Below are 24724 nucleotides of genomic sequence, written 5' to 3'. Positions count from 1 at the left end.
CACAAAGGTCTGGAAGGAGAATTCAACTAGAGATACCCAGTAAGAAGCATTTTTAAAATATTTTATTTATTTATTTGACAGACAGAGATCACAAGTAGGCAGAGACGCAGACAGAGAGGTGGGGAAGCAGGCTCTCCACTGAGCAGAGAGCCGAATGTGGGGCTCGATCCCAGGACCCTGACATCATGACCTGAGCCGAAGGCAGAAGCTTAACCTACTGAGCCACCCAGGCGCCCCAAGAAACATTTTGATACAGGAAGCATAAACTCGAGAGTCCTTTAGGAAAAGGTGATCACTGAAGGTAGGAAGGTGAATGAGATTTCTGACAAAGAAATTAGAGGTAAAAGGTCAGAAAGATGAAGATCTTGTTCTGGGGGTTATCTGAATACAGAAGACAGGAGGAGATAGTTGATCCAGTGAAAACCAGGCTGGATAAGCATTGAGAAGAACCAGAATGGGAGCCAAGAGAAGAGTGAATCCTAAGAAGGTGTGTCCAGCAGAGTCTAACACAGTGAAAATGTTGAGAGAAAACTGAGAAAAGGTCTTCGGAAATGGAAATGCAGAGGTCACCAAGAACATCAGACAGCAATTTCAGAAAAGGGAAGGAGGGTGGGGAGGACCAGTTACCTGTGTTTAAGAGAAGCATGGGACAGATAAAAATGGAGGAAATTCCTATACTCTCTGGTATATCAGTTGAAGGAAATAGAGAAACTAAAACCTCCCATTTCTGCATTGGTCAATGAAATGGAATGCAGTGTAAAGAAGGAAAAATATAGAATTTTCGTATGAAATGGGTTCAAGATGTGTTTACTTTTGATGATAGGGTCCAATTCGGTGTTCCAGCATTCAGTGTTAATGTTTCCTCACCCTAAATGTAGTAAATTTTTTTCTACCAAACAAACAAAAGACCCAATCAACCAACCAACCAACCAACCAATGTAAAAACTAATGAGATCACCTTCAAACACTAAACCTAACTTTTCAAACAAAATAAAATATGTACGTCTGAGATGGAGAGAGAGGGAGGGAGAGACTAAGACTCCACTTTGTAGGAAACTAATAACGCCACAACTCCCAGAACTCCAACACAAATCCTATGTTCCTCTTATTGTGGGCCTCCTGGTATATGAGTTTCAAATAATGAAAGGTATCCCCGTGTGGCAGAATTGAATTTTGCTTTCTTCTACACACTTTTTCTTTCCCTTTACTCTTTATGAGGAATAAGACAAGATTAAGAAACATTGACTTCTTAAATATAAAATAATCTATCAAAGTTATGTTACAGAGAGTGTGGCAAGATTACCAAGCAAATGTCAGTTGATCTAGATGCGCAGCTTTGAAAACTGTAGGGACCAAATGTCTGAAGCGTCTAACGCTGACCCTCAAGAACAGAGCAGGTACAAAACTACAGAGATCTAATATCCCATCTCAAGTCTGGGAAGAGGTGGAACAAAGGGCTAGAAAATGGGGATGAGTGAAAGAAAAAAATAAGGGAGCCCAGAGAGAGATGGGGACTCCAAGATGCCTGCCCAAAGGAAACTCCTAATGAACTAAAAAGAAATTCAGTGGAAAAAATAAGTGGTTACCTCATCCTCTAAACTTCAGGTGTGTACCTAATTAGTATTGAGATTTTCTTCTTGGTTGTTGGTATACCTTAGCGCTTTCCCAGATGTTACGGACCTAACCAAGAGCTCTTGCCAGTGGAGGCTGGAATGAGTTTCCCTCTCTTTCTCAGGCAAATACACCTAGTAAAGGAAGCACTCTGAGGACTGTGAGGATGAAAATGGCCACAGGGTGAAGACAGTGTAGATTCTTGTTAGCTTCCTAAATTCAGTGTTTTCAAGATGGCTCCACCTCTCAGTGAGGCACTGGCTCCTGACCTCACATGCTTCAGAATCATCTGAGTAGCTTGTAAATGAAGTCTCTCCTCCAGAAAACTGCATTTTAAAAATCTCTAGGTGATGCAAATTCATAAACCACTGGGAAACATGCTGCTTAATTCACTCTTGTTGCTTAGTAAGCTCTCCTGACCGTGTTTAATTCTCATTTTCACTCTGAGCAACAGACCAAAGTTCTTCCCAGAGAAAAAAGGAAGTGGTATTAGAATTTTGACAGGATCCCCTGAATATACACCATCCCAATCCAACAAATATTTCATCATCTTCTTTTTCCCTTTTATTCCAAAAGATGTTTCTCCACAAGGAACCCTCTTGAAATTTAGTAATTTGAAACTGTCTGGTCATTGATGTCACTTTTGTTTCCTGCTTTAGCATTTCAGTCTTCCCTTCTCTATTCCTCTCTCTGTTTTAACATAGATTTCTCCCCAGCTCAAAAAAGAATACTCTTTTACTACAATCTCATCTCTCTCCCTCTGTTCAGTGCCAAATTCCTTGTGTGTGGTCTCTGCCAATTGCCTGTATTTCTTCCACCTCAATCCCCTCCTACGTCCCTCCAATCTGGCTCTCATCATCACCATTCTACTGAATTGCCCACTTGGAGGCTATCAATGGTCCTCCCACATGCAGTGGTCTATTCTCCATTCTCATCCCTCTTGATCACTCTGATTTAATCATGCTGACCATTCTATTTTGGAGCTTTCTCCTTAGTGGCTTCTTTGATTCCGTATGCTAGTTTTTTACTAACTCATTTCTTTTCCTTCCTTCCGTCCTTCCTTCCTTCCTTCTCTAAGATTTTATTTCTTTGAGAGAGAGAGTGTGCAAGAGTGTGGGGGAGAGGCAGAGAGAGAGAGAGAGAGAGAGAAGCAGAATCCCTGCTCAGTGGGGAGTCCAACACAGGGCTCCATCCCAGGACTCCGGGATCATGACCTGAGCCAAAGGCAGATGTTTAACCAACTGAGCCACCCAGGTACCCCTATTTATTTTCTTTTAATGAAGTATCTTCTGGCATTGAGGGGACAGTAAGCCTTTCTCTCAGCTTTTTTTTTTTTTTCTAACTCTCTTTAACTGAAGCGCATGGAGCTGAATAAGATTCCAATCATCCTTTGAGTCACTTGCCCCTGTCTCCTCTCCCATCACTTCTGAATCTTCAATTAAGCATTTATTTCTGGATACCTTACTCATACAACCCATGCTAGAAATCAAAACCATGGTCTTCCTTAACAAACCAGCTCTTAACTTTCCAGTTTCATTTCCCTACACATATATGAAAAAATACTGGGCTCTGAACTCACCTTCCCACCTCCAGTCTCCCCAGGTAATGTCAAGCGCACTTGTGCCCTAAATACCTCTTCTATAATGTCACTCCTTTAGCCAAAAGCTGCTGATGACACAACTTTTTTACCAGAAGAGGCCATTTTGGGGGGGGGGGGGCTAGGCCTCATCTACATGCCTATTTCCCTTCCTAATTCTTACCATCAAACACTCTTCACTTTTCTCAGGATAGTCCCCTCAAAGCTCCACAATTTGCCCTGTGTCATCCCATGTAACTGGAATACCATTTCTCCTCTCTCATCTTGGCCACTCTCTACTTTTCCCATCCTTAAGTCTTCATGTTCCCCTGTCTCTTCCAACAAGGATCTGTCATAACACCTGTGTCCCTTAATTACAGACTACTTTATTTCATTATTTTCAGGAGTGTCATTCCTCAGTTTGTATATATTTCTTAAATATCAGTCTTCTTTCCTCTCCTAAATGTTGGGGTTTACATTCTCTTAGCCATCACAATATGTCCTCATAGAGTTCGGCCCACAGCAGGGGTTCAGGAAACACAAGTTGGTTGTTACTTTCCTGGAAAAAGATACTTAATATATAAAACAATGTGAGAGAGTATTTCTAACATATCAGCTGATATCAAATTGCAAGTGAGTCTCAGTGGAGAGGTCTCTTGTGTTTAGGGTTTTTCCTGATTATATCATCAATATAAGAAATGGCAATCTATTTAGGGCACCACAAATACTTCTGAGGGCTTATGTTTAATCCAAGATACCTGTTGAGCTTTCCTTCTTTTGTCTTGAATTATTTCTACTGTTTTCCATTTCTTCAGAATGATCTGAAGCATGTGCTCAGTCTCTCTCTCCCTATCTCTCCTTATACCCTTTCTGAATCTCCACCTACAGCAATCGTTCCTAAGTCCTTGCTACATGACCAAGGCATAGTATGCAAAGCTTAAACACTATAATCTTTAGGTCTTCTTCTTTGGCTTCTATCTTTGACCAAAGGGCATAGGCATAGGCATAGGTTATGTGAGCCTTTCTTGGCTCCAATATGTAGCAAAAAAAAAAAAAAAAAAAAAAAAAGAAGGAAAGGAAAGGAAAGGAAAAAAAAAAAGATAAAGAAAGATAGAAAGAATGACCCAGTGCAGTAGTAATTAGTTGTATAAGGAAAGCAAACCTGGGAATGACAGTGTTGGAAGTTTCCACTGTGCATATAAACAGTTGGCATAAGCAGAGTTGCTTGCAGGAAAAATCTTTATAGGTCACAAATGTTGGACAGATTGGTGGCCTAGGCCAGACAATCTGTTTATCTAAGGCTGACTTACCCTTGGCCCTGAGTTTCTGGACCCTGACAGGGAGGAAATATTAAGAGAATCTGAAATCATGGTTTAATCTTATCAAGAGGCATAATCTGATGGCTTTGGTTTTAGTATCATCTTTTAAATTTAAAAGTTAGTCCAATGTTTAGTTTTTCTAAATTATTATTGAACCAATGTTCTGATAAGTGACAACTGACCATTACCTTAGACCCAATCTAGAAACCTCAATAATCCCCAAAATTCCATACTTGGAGTTTGTGTGTATATGTATGTGTTTGCATGCCATTTCACTTTTCATTTTGTGGGAACTTTTAATGCCTTAATTCTTGCCAAGGCCAATGCTGAAAAGCCTTAAGAAATGTTTTTCTTGAGGTGTTTCTAAGCATTTTACAAATGTAGCCATTTCATTTTAATACTATAGATTTAGTCCAAAGCTTAATTTTTCTATGCAAATAAAACTAATGTGAGTTAATGAGGTTTCATTCAATAAGAAGGGAAAGTGTTCTGAAGTACATTAAGAGGGTTAGGGAAATTCTTTGCGGCCAAGGGAGACTAATACTCATTGGGTTACAAATATAAAAACTTAGTATTTATCTCCCATCTCTGGGTGAATATAGACAATGGTCAAGCACAGTGAAGTCTGACAGGACCCAGACAAGAATACAAAGGAGAAACGGTCACTAAATCAACTGTTCAGAGCATTAAGGAGTCTCCTTTGATCTTTGCCTCTGACTTGTTAAATGGTGAGGGGTAAGCACACTTTTAGTTGGGCCTCTCTACTCTTGTAAGTGAGGTTAAGCTAATTTCTCTCATTTGAAGAGTGTTGTAAATGAATAGCAACACAAGAAATGTTGGAGATAACTCCAGCAAAGGTTGAACTCCAACCTAACAAGAATATCATGGGAGGAATTAATGAATCCCATAGAGGGGACAACCATATGTAATTCATATGTTCAGTTTGTAGTAGGCACTCAATAAATATTTCCTGGTGAATAAATGAAGGATTCATGGATGAGTTGACTTCTAAAGTCTCTTCTAGCATTGAGACACTATGGAAGAGTTAAGTGATCTATTGATAAACCAAAATGATATAAGGAACAGTCACACATGTTCCTTAAAGATATCTTTCTCTGGGGAAAGGTGAAAGATTAAATAATAGCTTCTTTAGGCTTCCGGCTTCCACAAGACTGTCAGAATGATCCAGCTAGGCTGAAGATAACCTACATTAGCAGAGTTATCACCATACTTCTGTCTGGAATAAAGTCTCTGATGAAAACCGGACTTTGAGAATGCCAATGAGGAACTAGACTCTGATTAACGATCAGCTTATAACCACAGAACTCGGGGCCTGACATGGTGCCATTTGCCATTATACATTTTAATCTTCAATTCCTACAAATTGAATTTCTTCTTAGAATGTCTTGGGATGTCTTTAAAAGGTTCATTTTTTAAAAATCTCCATTTATAAGTTACCGATGCTGTTAAAAGATATACACAGAATTCATCAGTAACCATAAAGGATTCTTCTTTTTTCATTGCAACTTGAATCTTTTCTAGAAGATCTTGCTATTTTTATCTTGGAATGTTTTTGCCATGTTGGCTTTTTGAAGATTAACCTGGAATGCAAATAGGACATGCGATGGATGTTCTATCTTATTCAGTGTTTAGAATGCCTCCTGGTGTCTGACTTACTGCTACAGGTTTGTTATCCTTTCTCAACCAGTGTTTGAACCCCTCCCACTCTCACCCATTCATCACCCTGATAGTCCTGTCCAAAGACTATCAGGTAAAATACAATAATCAGTCAAAGCCAGATGGTGCCAGTGGCAAAAGCAAGCATTTCCCCTTACAGCGCCCACAATACATAAATAATACCGTCACGTTTGACAATTTAATGAGTATAAATTTACCACAGCAGGAAAATCCTCCCCAAATATTTAAACAATTAAAATGTAAGAGAAGAAATAAATAAGCATTCTGTAGTGGTAGACAGGGCCAAATTTTTCTTTCATTATTCTTAGCAAATCTACTGTATCATGTGTCTGAGACTGACGCATAGGCAGACATATACAGGATGCTACTGGGCAAGATTCAAGGACAGAAATCAAGAAAGACATGGAGGAAGGTGGAATGGAGGTATTAGCTATAGCACATTTTTAGCTTACTGTTATTATTGCATCTCAGCAGAATGTAAATTCATTCATTCATTCAAGAAATATTTATTGAGCATCTAATAAGTGCCAGGCACTGTACTAGGTGTCAGAAAATATCAGCAACTAAGAGTCAGGGTGTTTACATGGCCCTGGGATGAGCCGATAATAATAAATGAATACTTTGGGTGGATACAAGGGCTAGAGAGAAAAATGAAAAGTATAAAAGGGTTCGGAAAGGGTGTGTTGGGGTGGGTGCTGCTTTATATGGAGTGAGGAGAGAAAGTGTCCTTGATGAGATCTACACAGGTGAGATTCTAGCAGAGCCATAAGGAAGTCAGGAAGTTAGTCAAGAGAATAGGTGTGAACAAAGCATTTCAGGCAGAAGGAACAGCAAGTGCAAAGTCCTGAGGCTCTTGCAGTAATCCAGGTGGAAAAATAGTAGCTTGGGCCTGATTTCTTGAATATTGGGTTGCATCAGTCAAACTCGGAGTGCAAGCAGTAGAAACTAGACTATGTTAGGACAATATTAGAGCTGACATTATTAATGGGAAAGGCAGAGAACGCCACTTGAAAAACAGGCAAGAAGCAAGCTAAACCCAGGAAACACAGATAAGCCAAGACCACCGACTGGTTAGGACATCAGACTATGGGCCCCAGAGCCACCGGATCCTGGATGCCCACACCACTGAGGATAATTTAGAATTGTCACTGCATGTTTCCATTTTTCCTTAAAGATTCGAAGTGTCTCAGTCTAGATCTTGAAACGCTCTTTCCAGTTGCCTGGAAATGACGGACTCCTTTAGCTTCTAAGCATGAGGCAGGCTCAAATTTCTATTCCTATTTTATTGGCCATGTCTGTAAGATAGGCTAATTTTATCCCTGAGTTCTAGACTCTAAGAACCAATATATATTAATTAGCCTTAAAGAGCACTGAGAGTGCAGAATGTACAAAATCTAAATCAGTGACATTAACTCATTTTTCAGTCAACCAATGGATGTTCATTAAACCTCAGACATGCATAGGTGTACACACACACACACCCCAAAGTCCGGAAACTGGCCCCTGAAGAATTCCTACCAAAAGATTCTGAGACATAGGATTTGTTTGATACAGATACAACACCATCAACAAAATCAACTATAATAAACAATAGCTAACATTAAGTGCTTATATGTGCCAGGTATAGTTCTCAGTATTTATATGAATTAACACACGTAATCCTTAAAAACTCTTTAGAGTTCTGGCATTTAAGCTTTAATACTTGTGAATGTTCTCTTACTCATAAAACTCACCTTCCAGGCCTCCAAGGCAAGTTGGGTACTCATATCTAATGAGAAGAAACACTAGTTTATTCCTATAATGGGAAGCTTCCCTGAGCAATAGGAAAAAACAACTGAAATTAGTAAAATGATTTAGGAGCACTTTCTAGAACACAGACTTTAAAAGAGACACACATAGGTCTACCACATACACTTGAGGGTAAAGAGTGTTCCTTTTTAAAAAATTACTTCTTTATTTCCAGCATCTCACATAGTGTCTGGCTTAGTACATGATTCATAAATGTCTGCTGAAAGAATGAATGACATCCATATAATATTTGAGGAAAATATTATCCCCCAAAATTCATCCTGATAAAGAAGACTAATTGAAAAATAAGATGAAGGAGTCAAAAAGTGGACAAAAGAAAAATAACTTTGTCTTCATTTATAGAAGAATCCTGTCTATTGATGAGCCACATAAATGCTCACATCACAAATTTGGAATATTTAGGAATTTGTACATGTAGAAATTGAGAGCATGATCCTCTTTCATCCTCTGAAAGAAGTAGAACTGATATAGGAAGGAATTTCTGTTCAGCCCTTCCTGTGCTGAATGACCTCGATCACACAGCTTCCAACATCTGCACCCTGAAGGACTAGGCGTAGATCAGTGTTTCCAAAACTCTGCTCCTTAGGTTTTCTCAGAGAGGTCTCAGAGGAAGGAGAGGGGTGCTGACCAGACAGATCTCTGAACCACCAAACTCTGTATAGTCACATCAGCATCTTTATCTGTTTTACGTATTTGGGATTCTGATAAATATCTGGGACAAAAAGTTTCTGTGGCTAAAGAGAAATTAAATAAACAACTACATAAACTGTAAAAATCCCTTTTGTTCTACTAGTCAATGATAACCATCACCATCAGACTATAATGAAACTTTTCCCTGGGAGATAAATAAAAAGAGAGTAGGGTAAACTGCAGACCCAGGATGTGCAAATATTGTACAGTGCCTCGTGAAATCTTAAAAGAGAACTCAGGAATGACACTGAAGCAGTGTCTAGGAAAACAGGAAAGGACAACACACAAATACATATATAAAGTGTATGTAAATGCTCTCTCTTTTTCTCTATGTATATGTGTGTATGTTTATTTATGCAACATATACTCATATACACAAACAAATAAATGGGGAGGAGGAATTACTAGGGAGGTTACTATAGTGATTGCAGTATGGAAGCAGATGGGGAATGAGGAAATGTCTGAAATGATTTTATAAAGGTGATATTGCAATAGAATATTTGGAGGCAGAACAGGGTTTGGCAGAATGGAGGAAAAGAAAATCTTTCAGGTGGAGAAAATAGCACCACTTAATTGCAGGAGGTAATAAAACTTGTATATAGAGTGCCTTGAAGGGTTCGCCATTCTATCCTCTAGTCTTCTCGTACCGACAGAGGTACAAGGTCTATAGGTCAAATTATAGACCTTCCACTGGAATCCAGAAACTCTTATCTCCAGTGTGGCTGAAATTTGGTTTAATCAGAACAACCCAGATTCACTGGCTATTCCTGGAGTATAATAAAATTATTGGCAGCAGGGGCACCTGGATGTCTCAGTCGTTAAGCATCTGCTTTCAGCTCAGGTCATGATCCCAGAGTCCTGGGTTCCAGTCCCACATCAGGCTCCCTGCTCAGTGGGAAGCCTGCTTCTCCCACTCCCGCTGCTTGTGTTCCCTCTCTTGCTGTGTCTCTCTCTGTCAAAATAAATAAAATCTTTAAAAAAAATTATTGGCAACTTAAAATTTATAGTGGCCTGACAATGCAGTGTCTCTGGGTATACATCAACTGAGAAGCCCAGAACCTTGATGGGAAAATGGTTTTCCACCCTATTAAGGGCTCTGTTGAGAGAAAAGTCTATGGAAAATTCTGTAGAAAGCAGAAACAAAAAATATATGGCTAGATTAGTGGGATGGAAAATGAATCCCCTTCTAGAAATGGTTCAAAGTGGTCCCACCTACGTGTGGTGGGTCTCTCAAAGTTCCACCATATCCCACCAAACCAACCTCTCCGAAGCTGAATACTTGCTTCTCTCATCTACTCACTCAGCAACCCAAACTACTCAAGCATCTTCTCCCACATAATCACGAAAATAATAAAATGTACAACTGAGAAAAGTGACTCATTTTTTTTTCAGCTGAAGTCTGTTTCATCTTCCCTTCCTTATGTTCACCCATTCCCTAAGCAGGCAAATTATATTCTTTTGGTCCTTCCCAAATATGATTTTAGAGTGAGCATTACCCCAACCTATAAATGAGATGTGTTTCCAAAGTTTGTTTTGCAAGTTAGCAGCTTGAAACCTAGAATATCATTTCCTGAAGAAATAAATTTGAAAAAGTGTTTAAGTTTTCCAGACCAAAAAAGTTTATTCAATCTCTATGTTATTTAGCTTTGGTTTAAAGGGACCCCTTTGCCCCCTTTAAAGTGATCTTAGATTTAAGAGGACCCCCCTTCCCTAGTAACTGTGGATCCCTGCATGGATCATTCTTCTCCCTTCTTGATTCTCATAAGTATTCTTAAAGAGGAGACAGACTAAACTGAAGAACATTTCTCGCTCTCCAGAATCCCAAGGGAGAGCCCATTCCTTTTCAACTCCATTCCCCAGAAGAATATTTTTGTGTGTGAGAGACATAAGTTAGATGTTGATAACGCAATGATTACCTGGCCATTTGTTTCTTCCTTCCCCTGTAGGAAAATGGACTAGTGTCTTTACATTTGTTTACCAATTTGGGGGATAAATACAACAACATCAGACAGATGAATGCTTCCATAGTGCATATATAGGGACCAGAAAAAAAAATAATAAACATGCATATTTTTTTCTAACTAGGAATTTAAAAGAGTGAAAAGAGAGGGACAGTGTGTACATGTATATATAGATATTTAGGTCAGAACATTAACAAAGATGAAGATATGAAAACTCACCAAGATTCCTGTGGGAGCAATACCAGAAGACACCAGTTTTAGGCATCAGGAAAGGGCTGATATTTAGCACTAGGCTTAGGAGGCAAGATTAATGGGTGAAAAAGACTATAGCAATATATTTTAAATGTCTATCTCATCCTTAGCCCAGATCATAAGAAGTTCATAGCGTCAAGTATGGCTATCTTTCTGTCAATGTTGAAGTATTTCTCTACAGAATGGTGCCTGTTATTTGCTGAAGCAACCAGCTGGCACTACTTGGGTGAAATCCAAGTCTGTGTGGTCTTAGTTCTGTGAGATATCTATTAGGTGCCCAATTATAAACCATGCCAGAGTGAGCAGGTTCCATGATTGATCAGTGGGAACTGGGAGACTTTTGCCTTAGATCTAACCAAATTTTGCCATCACATACTACTCATTAGACACTGATATTTGTCCCTTTGCATAGGCTCCATTTACTCAACTTTTATTCAATGGGAGCCTAATATGTGCAAAACATTGAACTAGGGCTATCTATACATAGGCAATAAATAAAACATGATTACTACCTTAAAGGAGTTCCTGGTATAGTAAAAGGGATACACATTCATGTAAATGAATATTTATAATAAAGTCTGTTGAAAGTTGTAGCAGAAATGTATACTAACACAATATGGCAGAAAGGAGAGGATCATCATATCTGCCCAGAGGATGAGAGAGTCTCCACAAAGAAGAAAACCACTCCAGCCATGTTACGGAAATAAACTAGTAGTGTGTTATATAAAAAGAAGAGAAAGGAAGACATTAGAGGCAAAAGGAACAGTGTTTAGAAAGAGGGAAAAGATGAAACAATATGGGCTTATTCCATGAAATTATATAATTGCAATAGAGTGTAGATGTGAAGAGTGGTAGATTTTGAAGTTCAACGAGATATGCAGGGACCAAAGATTTAACGGATATATATATATATATATATATATATATATATATATATATATGCCAAAAGCAAGGAAATTTGGTGACTATCCAGCCTTTCTCACCTGAGGCTTCTCATGTGAACCACAGAACATAAATAAAGGCCTTGAGTCATGATCTTCTCCATTCTTACAAGGATGTTGTGTTTCTAGTACCCGTCTAGATGGACAGGAATGAGGTTAATTCATTATGTATAATCATGGGCCTTAGGGCTTGGTTGTCTTTTAGATTGCTGGCTGAAAAAGGCTGGCAGAAGAAGGAAAGGACAGATGTGAAAGTTATGGCAAGTAGAATTTGGTAGCTGATATTTTGGCTTTTGTGAAGGAAGGAAGAATAATCAGTTATTCCCAGGTTATGAGCTGGGAAACTGGGAATGTGCTGTTATCTCTCAAAGACATTATCAAAAGTAGAGGAGTCAGAGCTCTAATCTAGGAAGAATATAATTAGTTTAACATGAGACTTTCTGAGGCACTAAAAAAGAATAAAAAGAAAAAAATATTTCTAGTATCTGAAAATCTTGATTAAGGGAAAATTAAATTTTCTATTGGTTTTCCTATGGTTCTTATACTTTGGTTCTTTATGGATGGATTTTTACAATATACCCAAGTTCCGTCGAACAATATTGATAAAATATATTTAATAAGTTTCACTTTGTTCATGAGCCAGTTTCCAACGTTACTAATGATAACATAGAGTTGGAGAGGCCTGCAGAAAAACCCGTAAGTATTGAACGATATAGTCTTACGTAAAATAGGACAATACCTCTGATGACAAAATTGGCATTTCTAAGTCAAGAATCAGTAGTTTTGGGTGCCTGGGTGGCTCAGTCATTAAGCATCTGCCTTGGGCTCAGGTCATGATCCCAGGGTCCCAGGATCAAGCCCAGCGTCAGGCTCCCTGCTTAGCGGAGACCCTGCTTCTCCCTCTCCTTCTGTTCCTCCCCCTGCACATGCTCTGGCTCTCTCTTGCTCACTCTCTCTCAAATAAATAAATAAAATCTTAAAAAAAAAAAAAAAAAGTAGGAGAAAAGAATCAGTAGTTTCTTCCCACATAAGTGAGGATAAACCTGAATTTGGTCCTGAGTGTGCTTGAACATCCTTAAGTATACTAATGCCCAAACTTCCTAGATTCTTTCCTGAAGACGCATGTTCTTGGTCTTACTGTGGGCTTATTGCATCTTCCAGCTGAAGTTCAGAGGCCATCTGAAGTCGGAGCCATCTGTGGTCATTAAAGTTCCCATGACAGTTTTTACTAAAGGGTTATGGCCCAATTCCAAACTGAGTAATTCTGTTTTATAGCTCCTCCTCCCTTTTCAATTATAGTAATCTTCATTTCCTCCTCTATCCTGGTTTCACCCCAGAGGTGTAAGGCATGAACTTCAAGATGGAAGAAAGAATATGCAAGAAACTAAGTCTTCGTGTTTTCTATACAGCTCTCAGTATGGAGCACAAATCTGGCTGAGTTATCAAAAGCTATCTCCCCAGTGTCTTTCAATCAAAGGCAATCAAAGCCATGAGGAACACTGAATTTATATTAGCATGAAAGACTTATTCAAATGAATACTAAATACCAACCTGATTTCTCCAGAGTAGCTTTCCCAGGTGATCTGAGTAAACAAGTCCTTGAAAGGCAAGGTGAAGGGAAGATTGCAAAAGGTGCTCTTCAGAACAAAATACGTTTGAACAAACCAAACCCCCACGTCGGATACAACTAAAGAAAAAGCGACTTTTTTTTTTTTTTTAATGAGATGATATCATGCTCTCCTTCCTTTTGAAAATCTCGGAAGTTTTTAGAAACAATCCAATAAAATTTTGGAAGAAAAAAATTCTCCAAATGCCTGGGTAAAGATGAAATGGGGTAAGTTGATGATGGGTCACTTATAAAGTCTCACAATTACTTTACATCTCTCAAATAAAATTACACCTTGTTAAAAGTGATTTTATTAAAGAGAAAGGACCTTCCATGCGATCTCCACCAAATCATACCCAATGCCTATTGCCCTTCCCCTGCTAGAACCCTACATGTGAGAGTCTGGATAGCCAAATCGAGCTGCCCTCAATAGGACATGTACCTAGAAATTTAACTGCAAGTTGATTATTAGAAATTGAGAATTTTCTTCTTAAAGAAATCCTGTTTTGATTGGCGGGGTGGGGAGGTAAATAATGGAGACAATTTCCTCTACTGGAGTTTAGATGAACTGTAGAAGGCATCTTTGGAATAGCTGTTAGGAACCTGGTTTGGTAATTAGGAGATTTTACTTCTCATCTTATACCTCAAGCAGGTAAGTTGGTTTCTGAACCAAAACAAAGACTGAGAAGAGGATTTGCATTCTAACAGCTCCTACTCTAGGCCAGTTCCTAGACCAGTTGTGCTACTGGATTCTGAATCCATTTAGATTTAGATTCTAAAGCAGCCAATTTTTGCTTAACCTTTGGAGATCATTTAATTTATTTTTTATTTTCCTCATCTAGTTCTTTTATACAGTCATTAATGGAATGATCTTAGGGTCTTTCAAATTCTCATTTAAAAATAACATTTTCTGAATTGTTATTGGAACTGAGATTATAAATAATGGATGTAAGGCTAATTACCAAAATTCTACATTTAGAGCAAACTGGTGCATATGGAGACAACAGCTCAATATTTTAGAAAGTGCCAATTTGCTAAAAATAGATAAATATGATGATTATTGCTGGAATTAATTCAAGGACATTCAAAATGAGATGACTAATATCAAGGGGTAGCATTTCTCTGATATAAATCCAAGGGAGATGTTTTACACCCATTATTGCCCAATCCTTTTGCAGAAATGGATCCCAAAAACTAAAAAATAAAAACTAGAGCAAAGCTACCCTACATGAAATTAGCAAGATAACATTGTAACTAGTATTCCTCTTAGACAGGTAGTACCTGCCAGAGTTCAGCTCCTGGAAGACCTTGAAAACCCAGCGCTTATCAATTCCAGGTGTGAAGATTTGCCGTAACCTTTCTTTTTTATGGGATCAGTTGTCTGTGTGATTACTGCTTCCTTTTTGAATCGTCAGGGTGATAACCCTACCAATACTAGGAATACACAATACAGGACAAATTAAAAGCAACCAATGGGAAAAATTAGTGTCCACCACATCTGAGGTAAGTGCCTCCTGATCTGGTTAGCTACCCTATTATACACATATACATATATATACAGGAGACTCCTTCTCAGCCAATTTACTCTCTTACTAAATTCACAGGTGTGGGCCTCCAGAAATTGTGTCTGGAATGCGACTTGGCCCTTCCGCCCATCAGAGATCATTGGTCTATTGGTAACTAGCTGATCTAAGAAGGACCAATCAGATTCATTCATTCTAGTTCTTTCTCTGTATCCTCTCTCTCTTTGAATATGAACAGATGATACACACACACACACACACATGCACACACACACACTCACACACATATATTTATCTCTCATTTAGAATTTTGAATTGTGAGATACAAAAACTAAGGTTATTAGTCACTGAGTCTTTTAAATTCAGGTCTCCAGAAATAAAGTCTATGAATTCCTCTCTTGAGGTTCCCACTTTGACTCTGGTTTCTATAAGCTTGGCTATTCAACTTCTTAACTTTGTGTGATACCTAGTTTCCCCTTGAGAGGTTCCTTTTTATAGACTTAAAGTTGGTTTCCATTACTTATACCCCATCAAAGTACACATAAATAATAGAAGTATGTGTGTGTGTGTGTGTGTGTGTGTGTGTGTGGAGAGAGAGAGAGAGAAACAGATAGACAGACCGAGAGACAGAGACAGAGAGAAGTGGTGAGAGTGAGGGATTAAGGAGTGATACTGACCCTTAATAAACTCTAAACATAATCAAATATATGATTGTTTTCTCTGGACACCAGCTTATTTTTTAATTTCTAGTTAATATGCCTTTCTATTAAACTCTATATGAGCCTGACATATGAAAGATTTTCCAAAAGAAATGTGATATTAATTTTCCTATGTTAGACTTTTACTTCTAGGATAAACAGAATCTCCTGGACAAGCTTGATCCAATTACTACACTTTAAAATATTTTCAAATATTATCCATATATTAAAAATCAAATTATTTAGGTTGCAAAATTCTACTGTCTATATGAGACTTTGATAAATTTGTTTTTATTAAATTGGTAGTTTATGTCTATCAATCAGGGACACAGGAGAACTGAAATGTCCTTTGTAGAGATCCTGAGAGTTTAGAAGATTATGTATGGCATTAGAGTTGGGTTGGAAAAGGTTCAGGATTGCATACCACTTCTTCTGATCAAGGTTAACTCCTGATGCACTTCTTCTGATCAAGGTTAACTCCTGATGCATCGAGGAACCTTTAAGTTGTATCAAAATGGTGCTCAGGTGATAATCTTTGGAAGCTGCTTTCCACCAATCAGGGTTCATCCCCATTGTTAGTCGCGCCCAACCAGCCCCACATTCCTATTCTTCTGCCTGACTGGGCCCTCATGTGATGAATGTGAGCACAGCATGCCTGGTAATCTGAGTGCTGAGAACCTGCTTTAGAAGTGAGGTGGGGGTGGGGATGAGGATGGGGGAGAAGCAGCCAGTTCAGCAAATGCAGAAGAGAAGAAATCTAAATGGAAGGAAAGACTAAAACAGAAAAAGATAAAAAGGAAAATAGTGGAGATTTCTAAATGCATTTGAGCTGACCCTTGGGGTTGAATGACAGTTTGAACATTGGCTTATTTAAATTCTGCCACTAAAGTTTTTCAAGGAAATGATAAAGATATACTATGCTCCCATCCATTAGCTTGGTTACTATTTACTCTGTAGAGAATAAGGAGAGGTGGGAATGTGAATATATATATAAAATACACATATATATGTATTTTATACAGAAAGCGAGGGTACTTCTTTACATAGAACCATGAACACTTTGGGTTTCAGTATGTGGAATTCCTTAGTTAATAATATCTTACACTTGAAAAACACATTGTTTGCAAAACACTTTTATTTTTTTCACTTTATTTGAGACTTACACCAACCTAGTAGAAAAGACAAGTCAAAATATGGAGTGTTCTTTTTATGGATGGATAAACTGAGGCTCAGAAAGATTAAGTTACTTACCCAAGGTCACACGACAAGCAATTGGCAGAGCCAGGTCTAGAACCCTGGGGAAGGGTTTATTTCACTACAAAGACATGAAACAGGACATTAAACAAAGAACATCTAAAAGAATAAGATCTGTAAATAATTAAGGATAAGAAATCTGGAGGGTCACACTCCTGTACTATAACCAGAACTCTCTGCAAGTGTGGCACTCTGATCTCAGCAGACAGGAAGGGAATTCTAACTTTGACCACAACCATCTTGTGAGGAGGTCCAATGGAATTGAGTATGCATTTACACAAAGCCAGCTTTGAATAAGCTCACAGGAATAGTTTGCTTCCAAAACATCTTCCCTAATGGCCCATTATCCATTATGATGATCTCTCCCTTCCTACTTTTTTTTTTTTTTAAGATTTTATTTAATTTTTTATTTTAGAGAGAGAGAGAAAAAGAGAGAGAGAGCACAAACGAGCAGGGGCAGGGGCAGAGGGAGAAAGAAAGAAGCAAACTCCCTGATGAGTGGGAAGCCCTAACCTGGGCTCAGTCTCAGGACCCTGTGATCATGACCTGAGCTGAAACCAAGAGTCGGAAGTTCAATCAGCTGAGCCACCCAGGTGCCCCTTCTCCTTTCCTACTTTTATTCCTTCAGTGAACATTTTTTATTGAGAAGCTACTATGTGCTAGACATAGCTTAAAGTATCAATTTTGTCTAAAACACCTCTTTGGAAAGTTGGAAGGAGCCCTCTTTTTCTTTTTCTTTTTTTTAAAGTTCTCTTTTCATAGCCTCATGCCTCAAACACTAGCATGGGCTGGCATTACATAATCAGAAAACTCTCCCTGGACCTGAGAAGGGAAAAAAAGAAAAACTCAAAGAAAGAGATTGAAAGAGATTGAGAATGATGAGCAAGATATGGAATAAAGGTGTGGAGATGAGAAAACATTACCCAACTTTAGTGGTTGAAGACAAACTTAACCTATAAACCATTTTGTCTTACTGCTCTTCTCAAGGCCATGCCAACTCAGAGAAAATAGACCACGTAGAGTCTGGCAAAGAGCATTTTCATGGAGAGCTGTGGTTGCAATTTTCCCTATATTAACCACAATAGGCCTACTTCAGAATCCAAATCCCTTCAGTCCATTCAAATGTAAGAAAGATAAAGTTGATCTGATTCTTATTCATGTAACAGACATTTGAGGGGCTACTTACCATTCAACTTCCTTTTACCTCTATGAGAAATTTCCCTTTGTGGAATAGTAATTGGATGCTTAAGTGGGAAGGAAAGAAACCCAAGTGAAGGTAAAATTGATTCTTGAGCACAGACCCCGAGGCACAAGCCAACACTTCATGTATTTTTGGAAGTTTGTGTATCAATGAGGTAAATCAACTAAGTATGGAGAGATTGAATTAAATTCTATTTGGAAGGGTTGAGGAGCAAAGCACCACGTGTAAGCACTGTGGGGTCTTAAAGGAAGGGCAGCAGAAGCCCAAGACTTGTAACCATGTGTCTAACCTGGCATTCTGCTAACCTCAGAGGGTGAACTAGTTTGCTGGGTTGCTGGGGGAGGAGGACACTGAAGGGAGGTTTCCAGATAGCACCAGTTATAGTAGTTTGGAGAACCACAATATAAATGGGCTCATTTTGTGAATGAATGGGCTTTCATTAAAAACTGATGATTGTCATATTTATATGTTAATAATAAGAATCAGTGACGATTAGCTTCATCTCAAAATTTGATGCCAATAGTTTAAACAAAAATCTACTAGTGGTTGCCTCCATTTAGATACTCCACAATTTATGGGAAGTTTGTCAACTGGCTGTGTATTTATTTAGGAAACATATTATCCACGGATAAAGCCAGTTACCATATATGCCAAACATTGTGATAGGCCTGAAAGGAGAGAAAAAATGAAGATTCCACCCAAGCAGCTCACAGTAGAGATACTAGTTTACAAAAAAAAAAAAAAAAAAAAAAAAAAAAGTGCTATATAAATATATAGTATAACAACTGATTTAATAGCGATGCTACAAAATAGAGCATGGTCGCAAAGAAAGTAGAACTTAACTTAGGGAGGTCAAGAATGGCTTCAAAGAGCTAATGCTGACAGAAGAAATGGGAATTTTCCAGCCAGAGAGGGAAGTGTCATGTGGGCAGAGTATACAGTATGAGCAAAAGCAACAAGGCCTGAAATACAGATGTGGTATCATCAGGTTGGAGGAGCGGGTATTTGAGGATGGGACTGGAAAAGTAGGCAAGACTAGATCATGTCATCGATGGCAAGAACTTTGTATTTTAGCTTATAGTTAACAGGGGACCACTATGGATTTTAACAAGGAAAATAATATGACCAGATTTGCATTAGGTAAAGGTAAGTGTGGTGTTCTATGCAAGGAGAATTGGAGAGCGAGGTGGAGATAGGAAGTCCAAGCAAGAAGCTACTGCCTTGGTCCAGATGAGAGGTAACAAAAGTCAGAACCAGGTTATTTGTGATGAAGTTGAAAGCAGAGGATGGATTCAAAAGCTTTTTTTCTTTTTTTTTTTAAACCTAGAATCAAAAAGTTTAGTATCTAGATGTGAGGAAGGAAAGCAAGGACTGCCTTTAGATTTCTCCCAGGTCTCTAGAGCTTGGAAGCTGGATAGGTGGTGTTATAGTATAAGGGTTGGAATTGGAGGAAGACTAAGTGGTACCACACAAAAGACACTGAGTCTGGTTTTGTACCTAAGGAGTTCAGTGTCTCTGAAATACCTAGACCTAGTGATATCCATGGATCAGCCACCAAGGGAAGATACCTAGTCTAAAGATTGGGGAATCACCCTGGTGGTTAAAACTTCCAACATGGATGAGACCACCTAGAATTAATGTGTCGAATGAGAAAAGAAGAGGCTCAAGATCATTAACAAGAAAAAATTGATATTTGAGAGGAAGAGAGAGAAAAAGTCACAAGGGAGACTGAGAAAAGCTTATCTGAGAGGGAGGAGACCCAAGGCAGCTCTCATGGGAGCCAAGGGAAGAATTTCAGGAAGAGGAACGGACCACAACACAAAATGCCAAACAGATATCAAGGACTCTCAGCACAGTGCTCTTCCCAGCACCTCAGAGAATGTTAAGCAGACTTCAATACAGTGGTGCAGAGGCAATCCAAATGCACTTCAGAAATTCAGAAGGCAGAACTGCCCGCAATCACTTTCTTGATTGATAACAGACATGCTCAGATGCTGGAATGCCTCCATGATAGCTAACAGATTAATTAATTAACTAATTAGATGCTGTATCTTCTCTTGAGATGACCTGCATATGCACATCCTTTGAAATGTTCCTTTCATATCAGAGGATGATTTTAGATTTGTCTTATTCTATCAGTGAGAAATAGGGGGCCATTTGGTTAATATATATGCACTCCTGTTGACTGGAAGACACCCCCGCCTTCTTTATGGGGTCAGGTAAAACTGAAGTATGTGGACTAATCAGCCCCAGGCAACGCACTGACAATTTCACCATGATGGAGGCAAAGGAGATCCAAGCTACTCTCCCTCTCAGTGAACTGGAGCTCGGCCCTTTCGTGTAAAACATGAAAGGAAGTTTCTGTAGTTTTGCCAACTCAGCAAGAGAGAAAATTAACCGTACATTTTCTTATCCCCTTTGCCTCAGCCTGGGTGTTGGGGGTTGGGGGGTGGGTGGGGGTTGCACACTGACAACAGGAGGGAGCTGGGCTCATTGTGCATGCACCCTGGCATGGTTTAGAAGGAATTACAGTCATCAGATATGAACTCATTTCTAGATTTACCATGAATTTTCCAAGGTTCTCTGCAAGTCCAGATAATTTGGCAGGGGAAAAAAAGCCCTTAAATGATTTTTTTCTTCTGTTTAAATTTGGAAATGTGTCATAGAAATCACCATTAAACAAAACAAAATACAGTTTCAATTATATTAAGTAGAATGCCTCCATTTAATTAATTCACTTAGTCCCTGGGTGACACTGGGTGTGGCTCAGGGAGATTTAGGAGGAATCCAATTTATCACTAGGAGGAATCATCTGCACCGGGCAGCAAGGCGGCATCCTTCCACACCTTTCCAGCACTGCAAGGGAAAAGGCGCAGTGAGGCTGGAATTCCAAACCACAGATCACACTCTCTCAGATGAGAATTATTTGTTTTATGAGGAAAAAAGCAGATGTTGGTGGGCTTGAGAAGTGGGGGATGAAGGGGCTCCTTGCTTGCACTGCTATTCTTTACACTTCGATTACAATTTAAAATCCTTATCTTTAAACAAAGGAAACACTTCAGTGTTCTGGCTTTGTGGACACAGATCACATCTTGCAAGTTTTTCATCATCTGCAATACGCATGGTAATTAAGCTATTTAAAGTTAGCCCCAAGATATTTGAAAATCAGAAACCAATACAATCTCAGGGATTCTTTTATTTTATTTCCCCTTTGCCCACTCTTTTACCATGTTCTCATCGCCACCCCACTTGCATTCTCTCCTTCCTGCTATAATAATCCATAGTGGTAATTAATGGCTAATAAAGATCATTAACGCTTTCTTCTCACCCGCTGGCCATGTATTACCACTCAGAAATCCAAGCAAGACTGCTTCTTTATGCCGCTCAAGTGGAAGAGGAAGGAAGTGCAGTCCCTCCAGCCCCCTCCCACGTCTCTGCTGGATTTCATGGGTGTGGCAGAGTTTAGACCTTTGCAGGTTTTTGCCCTTGTTTTATTCCCCGCTAAGGACTAGGATGATGAATAGATGGCAGAAGGATAAGCACAACCGGGTTCTGCCCTGAACGATAGAGGATCATTTCACCCACAAGCAGGAAACCTGTGTGAGACTTAAGTACTCACACTATATAAATGCCAGTCGGTGTAGTGTGGAGCCCACGCCCTGAACACACCATTTCCTTCTGTCTGATTTAATGCTATCCTAAATCCTGACTTACGTGAATGAGACACAAGAGTACTCAATAGGGCACATGGCCATTTCACACAGAAGTACGCATGTACCAAATGCATGTGCAAATATGACCGCTTCCATACCTTTCATTTAGTTCTCTTGAATATGATTTATGCTAAACCACATGCGGGCATGTGGGATCTGTGCAGAGTACATGCATGACTGTTGTACATGAAGTATGCGAATGCTCTGCACATTCACATGTGAATTGCTACAACTCCCTAAACACACAATTTCAGCTGTATCACTTTGCACATCACCGTGAACGCTTGGGGCTGTTAGTGAGATAGAACCCAAGCGAAGGCAGCTGTCCCCCTTTTGGGGAAGGGAATTCTTTTAGCTTCAATTACCTTCCTAAAATTATGCTTGGTTTCTTTTGTTGGAGGGGGTGTGTGTATACTTATATGTGTCTACATGGGGTGGCAAAAAGTTGTAAACCGGCATAGTTTTCTATCCAAAATTAAACCTTTTTTAATGAATAGCATTGGCTTCCTTAGGGGCTCCGCCTTCCTAAATTTTATTTCCTCAGCTCACCAGGGGGGTAACCTCAGAACGTTTCCTTGACAGTGTGCTTAACCCAGCCACCTGTATCCATTGCATTTATGGATTAGAATGGAGGAAGACAAGGAAAGAAATTGTCCTGGTTTGAGAAATGAGCCCGTGGAAGCATCAATCTCTGGAACCCTAAAGCAGTTTAGGGAAGTGGTACACGTAAAACCCACATGCTTTTTTTCAAACACCCCCTACACAGTGTCTGCTGCTTTGAAAATTTTATTTATTTATCTGTTTGTTTGTTTATTTATTTTAACTTTTTTTTTTTTTTTTTCTCATGCCTCTCCATCCCTTACACCCACTGCTCTGGTACTCTGCTTCTGCTTCCCTTCCCCTTCCTCTCCTTTCTCATCTCATCACCACCCACCCCTCCTTCCAGGGCGATGGCTAAATGTGCAAAGCTGGCAGGCTGTTTCTTCTGCGCTCCCCTCCACCCCCTTCGGATTCAGCGAATGTATTACAAATTGCCCAATATCCAATACCTGCACAGGAATAATGCCCAAATCCTATCTCTTGCACCCCACCCCTAAGGCAATCAATCTGCAAAGGGTTTTTTTTTTGACCAAGACCTGCCTCCCCTCCCACGAGTATGCACACACAGGCGCACACACACTCACCCACATCTCACACCCATTTTTCTCTTTAACCTTCGCCAAAATCACTCAAACATGTTCCAATAAATGTTTGAAAGCTTCCTTTGGAGAATGCCAGGGCACTGTCGGTTGCTGCAGAATACTGAACTCGTCATTCCTCCCCACCCTCAGCCCAATCAAGTTTCTAAAATGTCTTTCAAGAAATAAGTGAGCAATTTGAAATAGAAGAGAAACCTGGGTAGTGGGGGAGGGAGGGAGGGACGCGGATTCTCGGTAAGCTTGTATGTGTCCCTCTTCTGATGAAAATGAGTCACCATGCTTATTATCCAAAATGTTAGCCCATCTCCGGTCACTGACAATCCCGGGAAAGGTGCAAGGGTAGGGAGAAGGGAAAAGACCTGATTTCCAACAGGTAACACTCGGCTCGTTTTTCCCATCCCATCGGAACCCAAAGCTCCTAGGGGCGTGGTCCACCCTCTCCTCCGACCAGCTGGTGCACAATCGGCTACGATCTTGGGAAGGGGATTTTCCCCCTCCACACGGCCAATTTCTCCCCCAGCCCCAGTTGTCTTTAGAATCTACTTTAAAAAAAAAAAAAAATCTTCCAAATCACAGTTTCATTCATTCATTGAAAAATAAATAAATAAATCCTCACATGTTTTTCCATTAATACCTGCGCCCATTTAAAGCTCATGCATGTACGAAATAAGGCTTCTTCCGCAGCACATGTGAGAAAATTGTACGACAGAACAAGCAACACTCATTACTGAATATGATTCCTTCGACCCCGCTTTTTGCAAAGAATTTAAAGGATTGCCTCCCCATCTTGTAGGTAGAGTCCACATCTTTTCCCCACACCCCTTTCTGTACCCACACCCGCAAAACCAGACAGCTAAAACGCTAAGCATTCACTAAGAACCCCCCAAATCTTATTTCTAGCCAAACAGGCATATTTTTTTTTTTCCTAACCTCATCCTAGTTAGTAGCAGCGTTCCCAAACCAGAGCATGAAAGACAGAATGGAATAAAAGCTGGGATGCAACCATCAGTTACCATATGCTAAGGAAACGCGAGCACCATGGGCAGAGCAGAAGCAGTTAAAATATTTTTTTTTCTGCCTTTACAGGGAAATATTGTAGTCTGGTAATTTCACAACAGCAAGAAGTAAAAATCTTTAGCTCTACCTGTTTGGTTCTTCTCATACAGCACAGCATGGTTGTATCGTCCCTTGCCTTCTTCCTGCCTTCTCTCCTTCCTCCTCTCTCTTTCTTATTCCCCCCCTCTCCACCTCTTTTCTGCTCGCTTGCTCACTCGCTCTCTCGCGCTAGCGCGCTCTCCCTCTCCCTCCCTCCCTCTCTCTCTCTCTCCCTCACACACACCAGGGCAGTTAGCAGCAACTGTAAGGTCCACAGCTACTGCTCATCGCACATGCTCGCTCGCTCTCGCTCCCTCTCCCTCTCTCGGGCTCTCTCCTCTTCCCTCTCTACCCCTCTCTTCTCCCCCTTTGCCCCCCGTCTGTCTTTTTCTTCCCTTTCTCTTTCTCAGAATTGTTCACTAGCTTTCAATGACTAATCATTTCCCCAGCCCCCACCCCTATTCTAAACAGTCACCCCCTCCCAGTCCCCTGCCAGCCTCATGAATATTTAAACATCTCCAATCTGGACCCAATTACCCACCGACTTTCCCACTGCATTGAGAGGATGGTGGGGTGGG

General features: G+C 39.8%; 1 protein-coding gene across 1 annotated transcript in view; it reads right to left on the bottom strand.

The window, feature by feature from the left end:
* Nucleotides 1-24459, bottom strand: part of GAP43 (growth associated protein 43) — a 97094-nt gene extending 72635 nt beyond the window's left edge. The window contains exon 1 of the mRNA XM_032852272.1: nt 24196-24459. Within this exon, the coding sequence (XP_032708163.1) occupies nt 24196-24225 (30 nt within the window). The 5' untranslated portion in view covers nt 24226-24459. The remainder of the gene's footprint in view (nt 1-24195) is intronic.
* Nucleotides 24460-24724: the final 265 nt, after the last annotated feature.

Source organism: Lontra canadensis, unplaced genomic scaffold (genome assembly GCF_010015895.1).
Source record: "Lontra canadensis isolate GAN:19392208 unplaced genomic scaffold, GSC_riverotter_1.0 scaffold6, whole genome shotgun sequence".
Taxonomy (NCBI): Eukaryota; Metazoa; Chordata; class Mammalia; order Carnivora; family Mustelidae; genus Lontra; species Lontra canadensis.
Note: the sequence above shows the minus strand (reverse complement) of the source record. Positions and strands in the feature narration are given on the sequence as shown.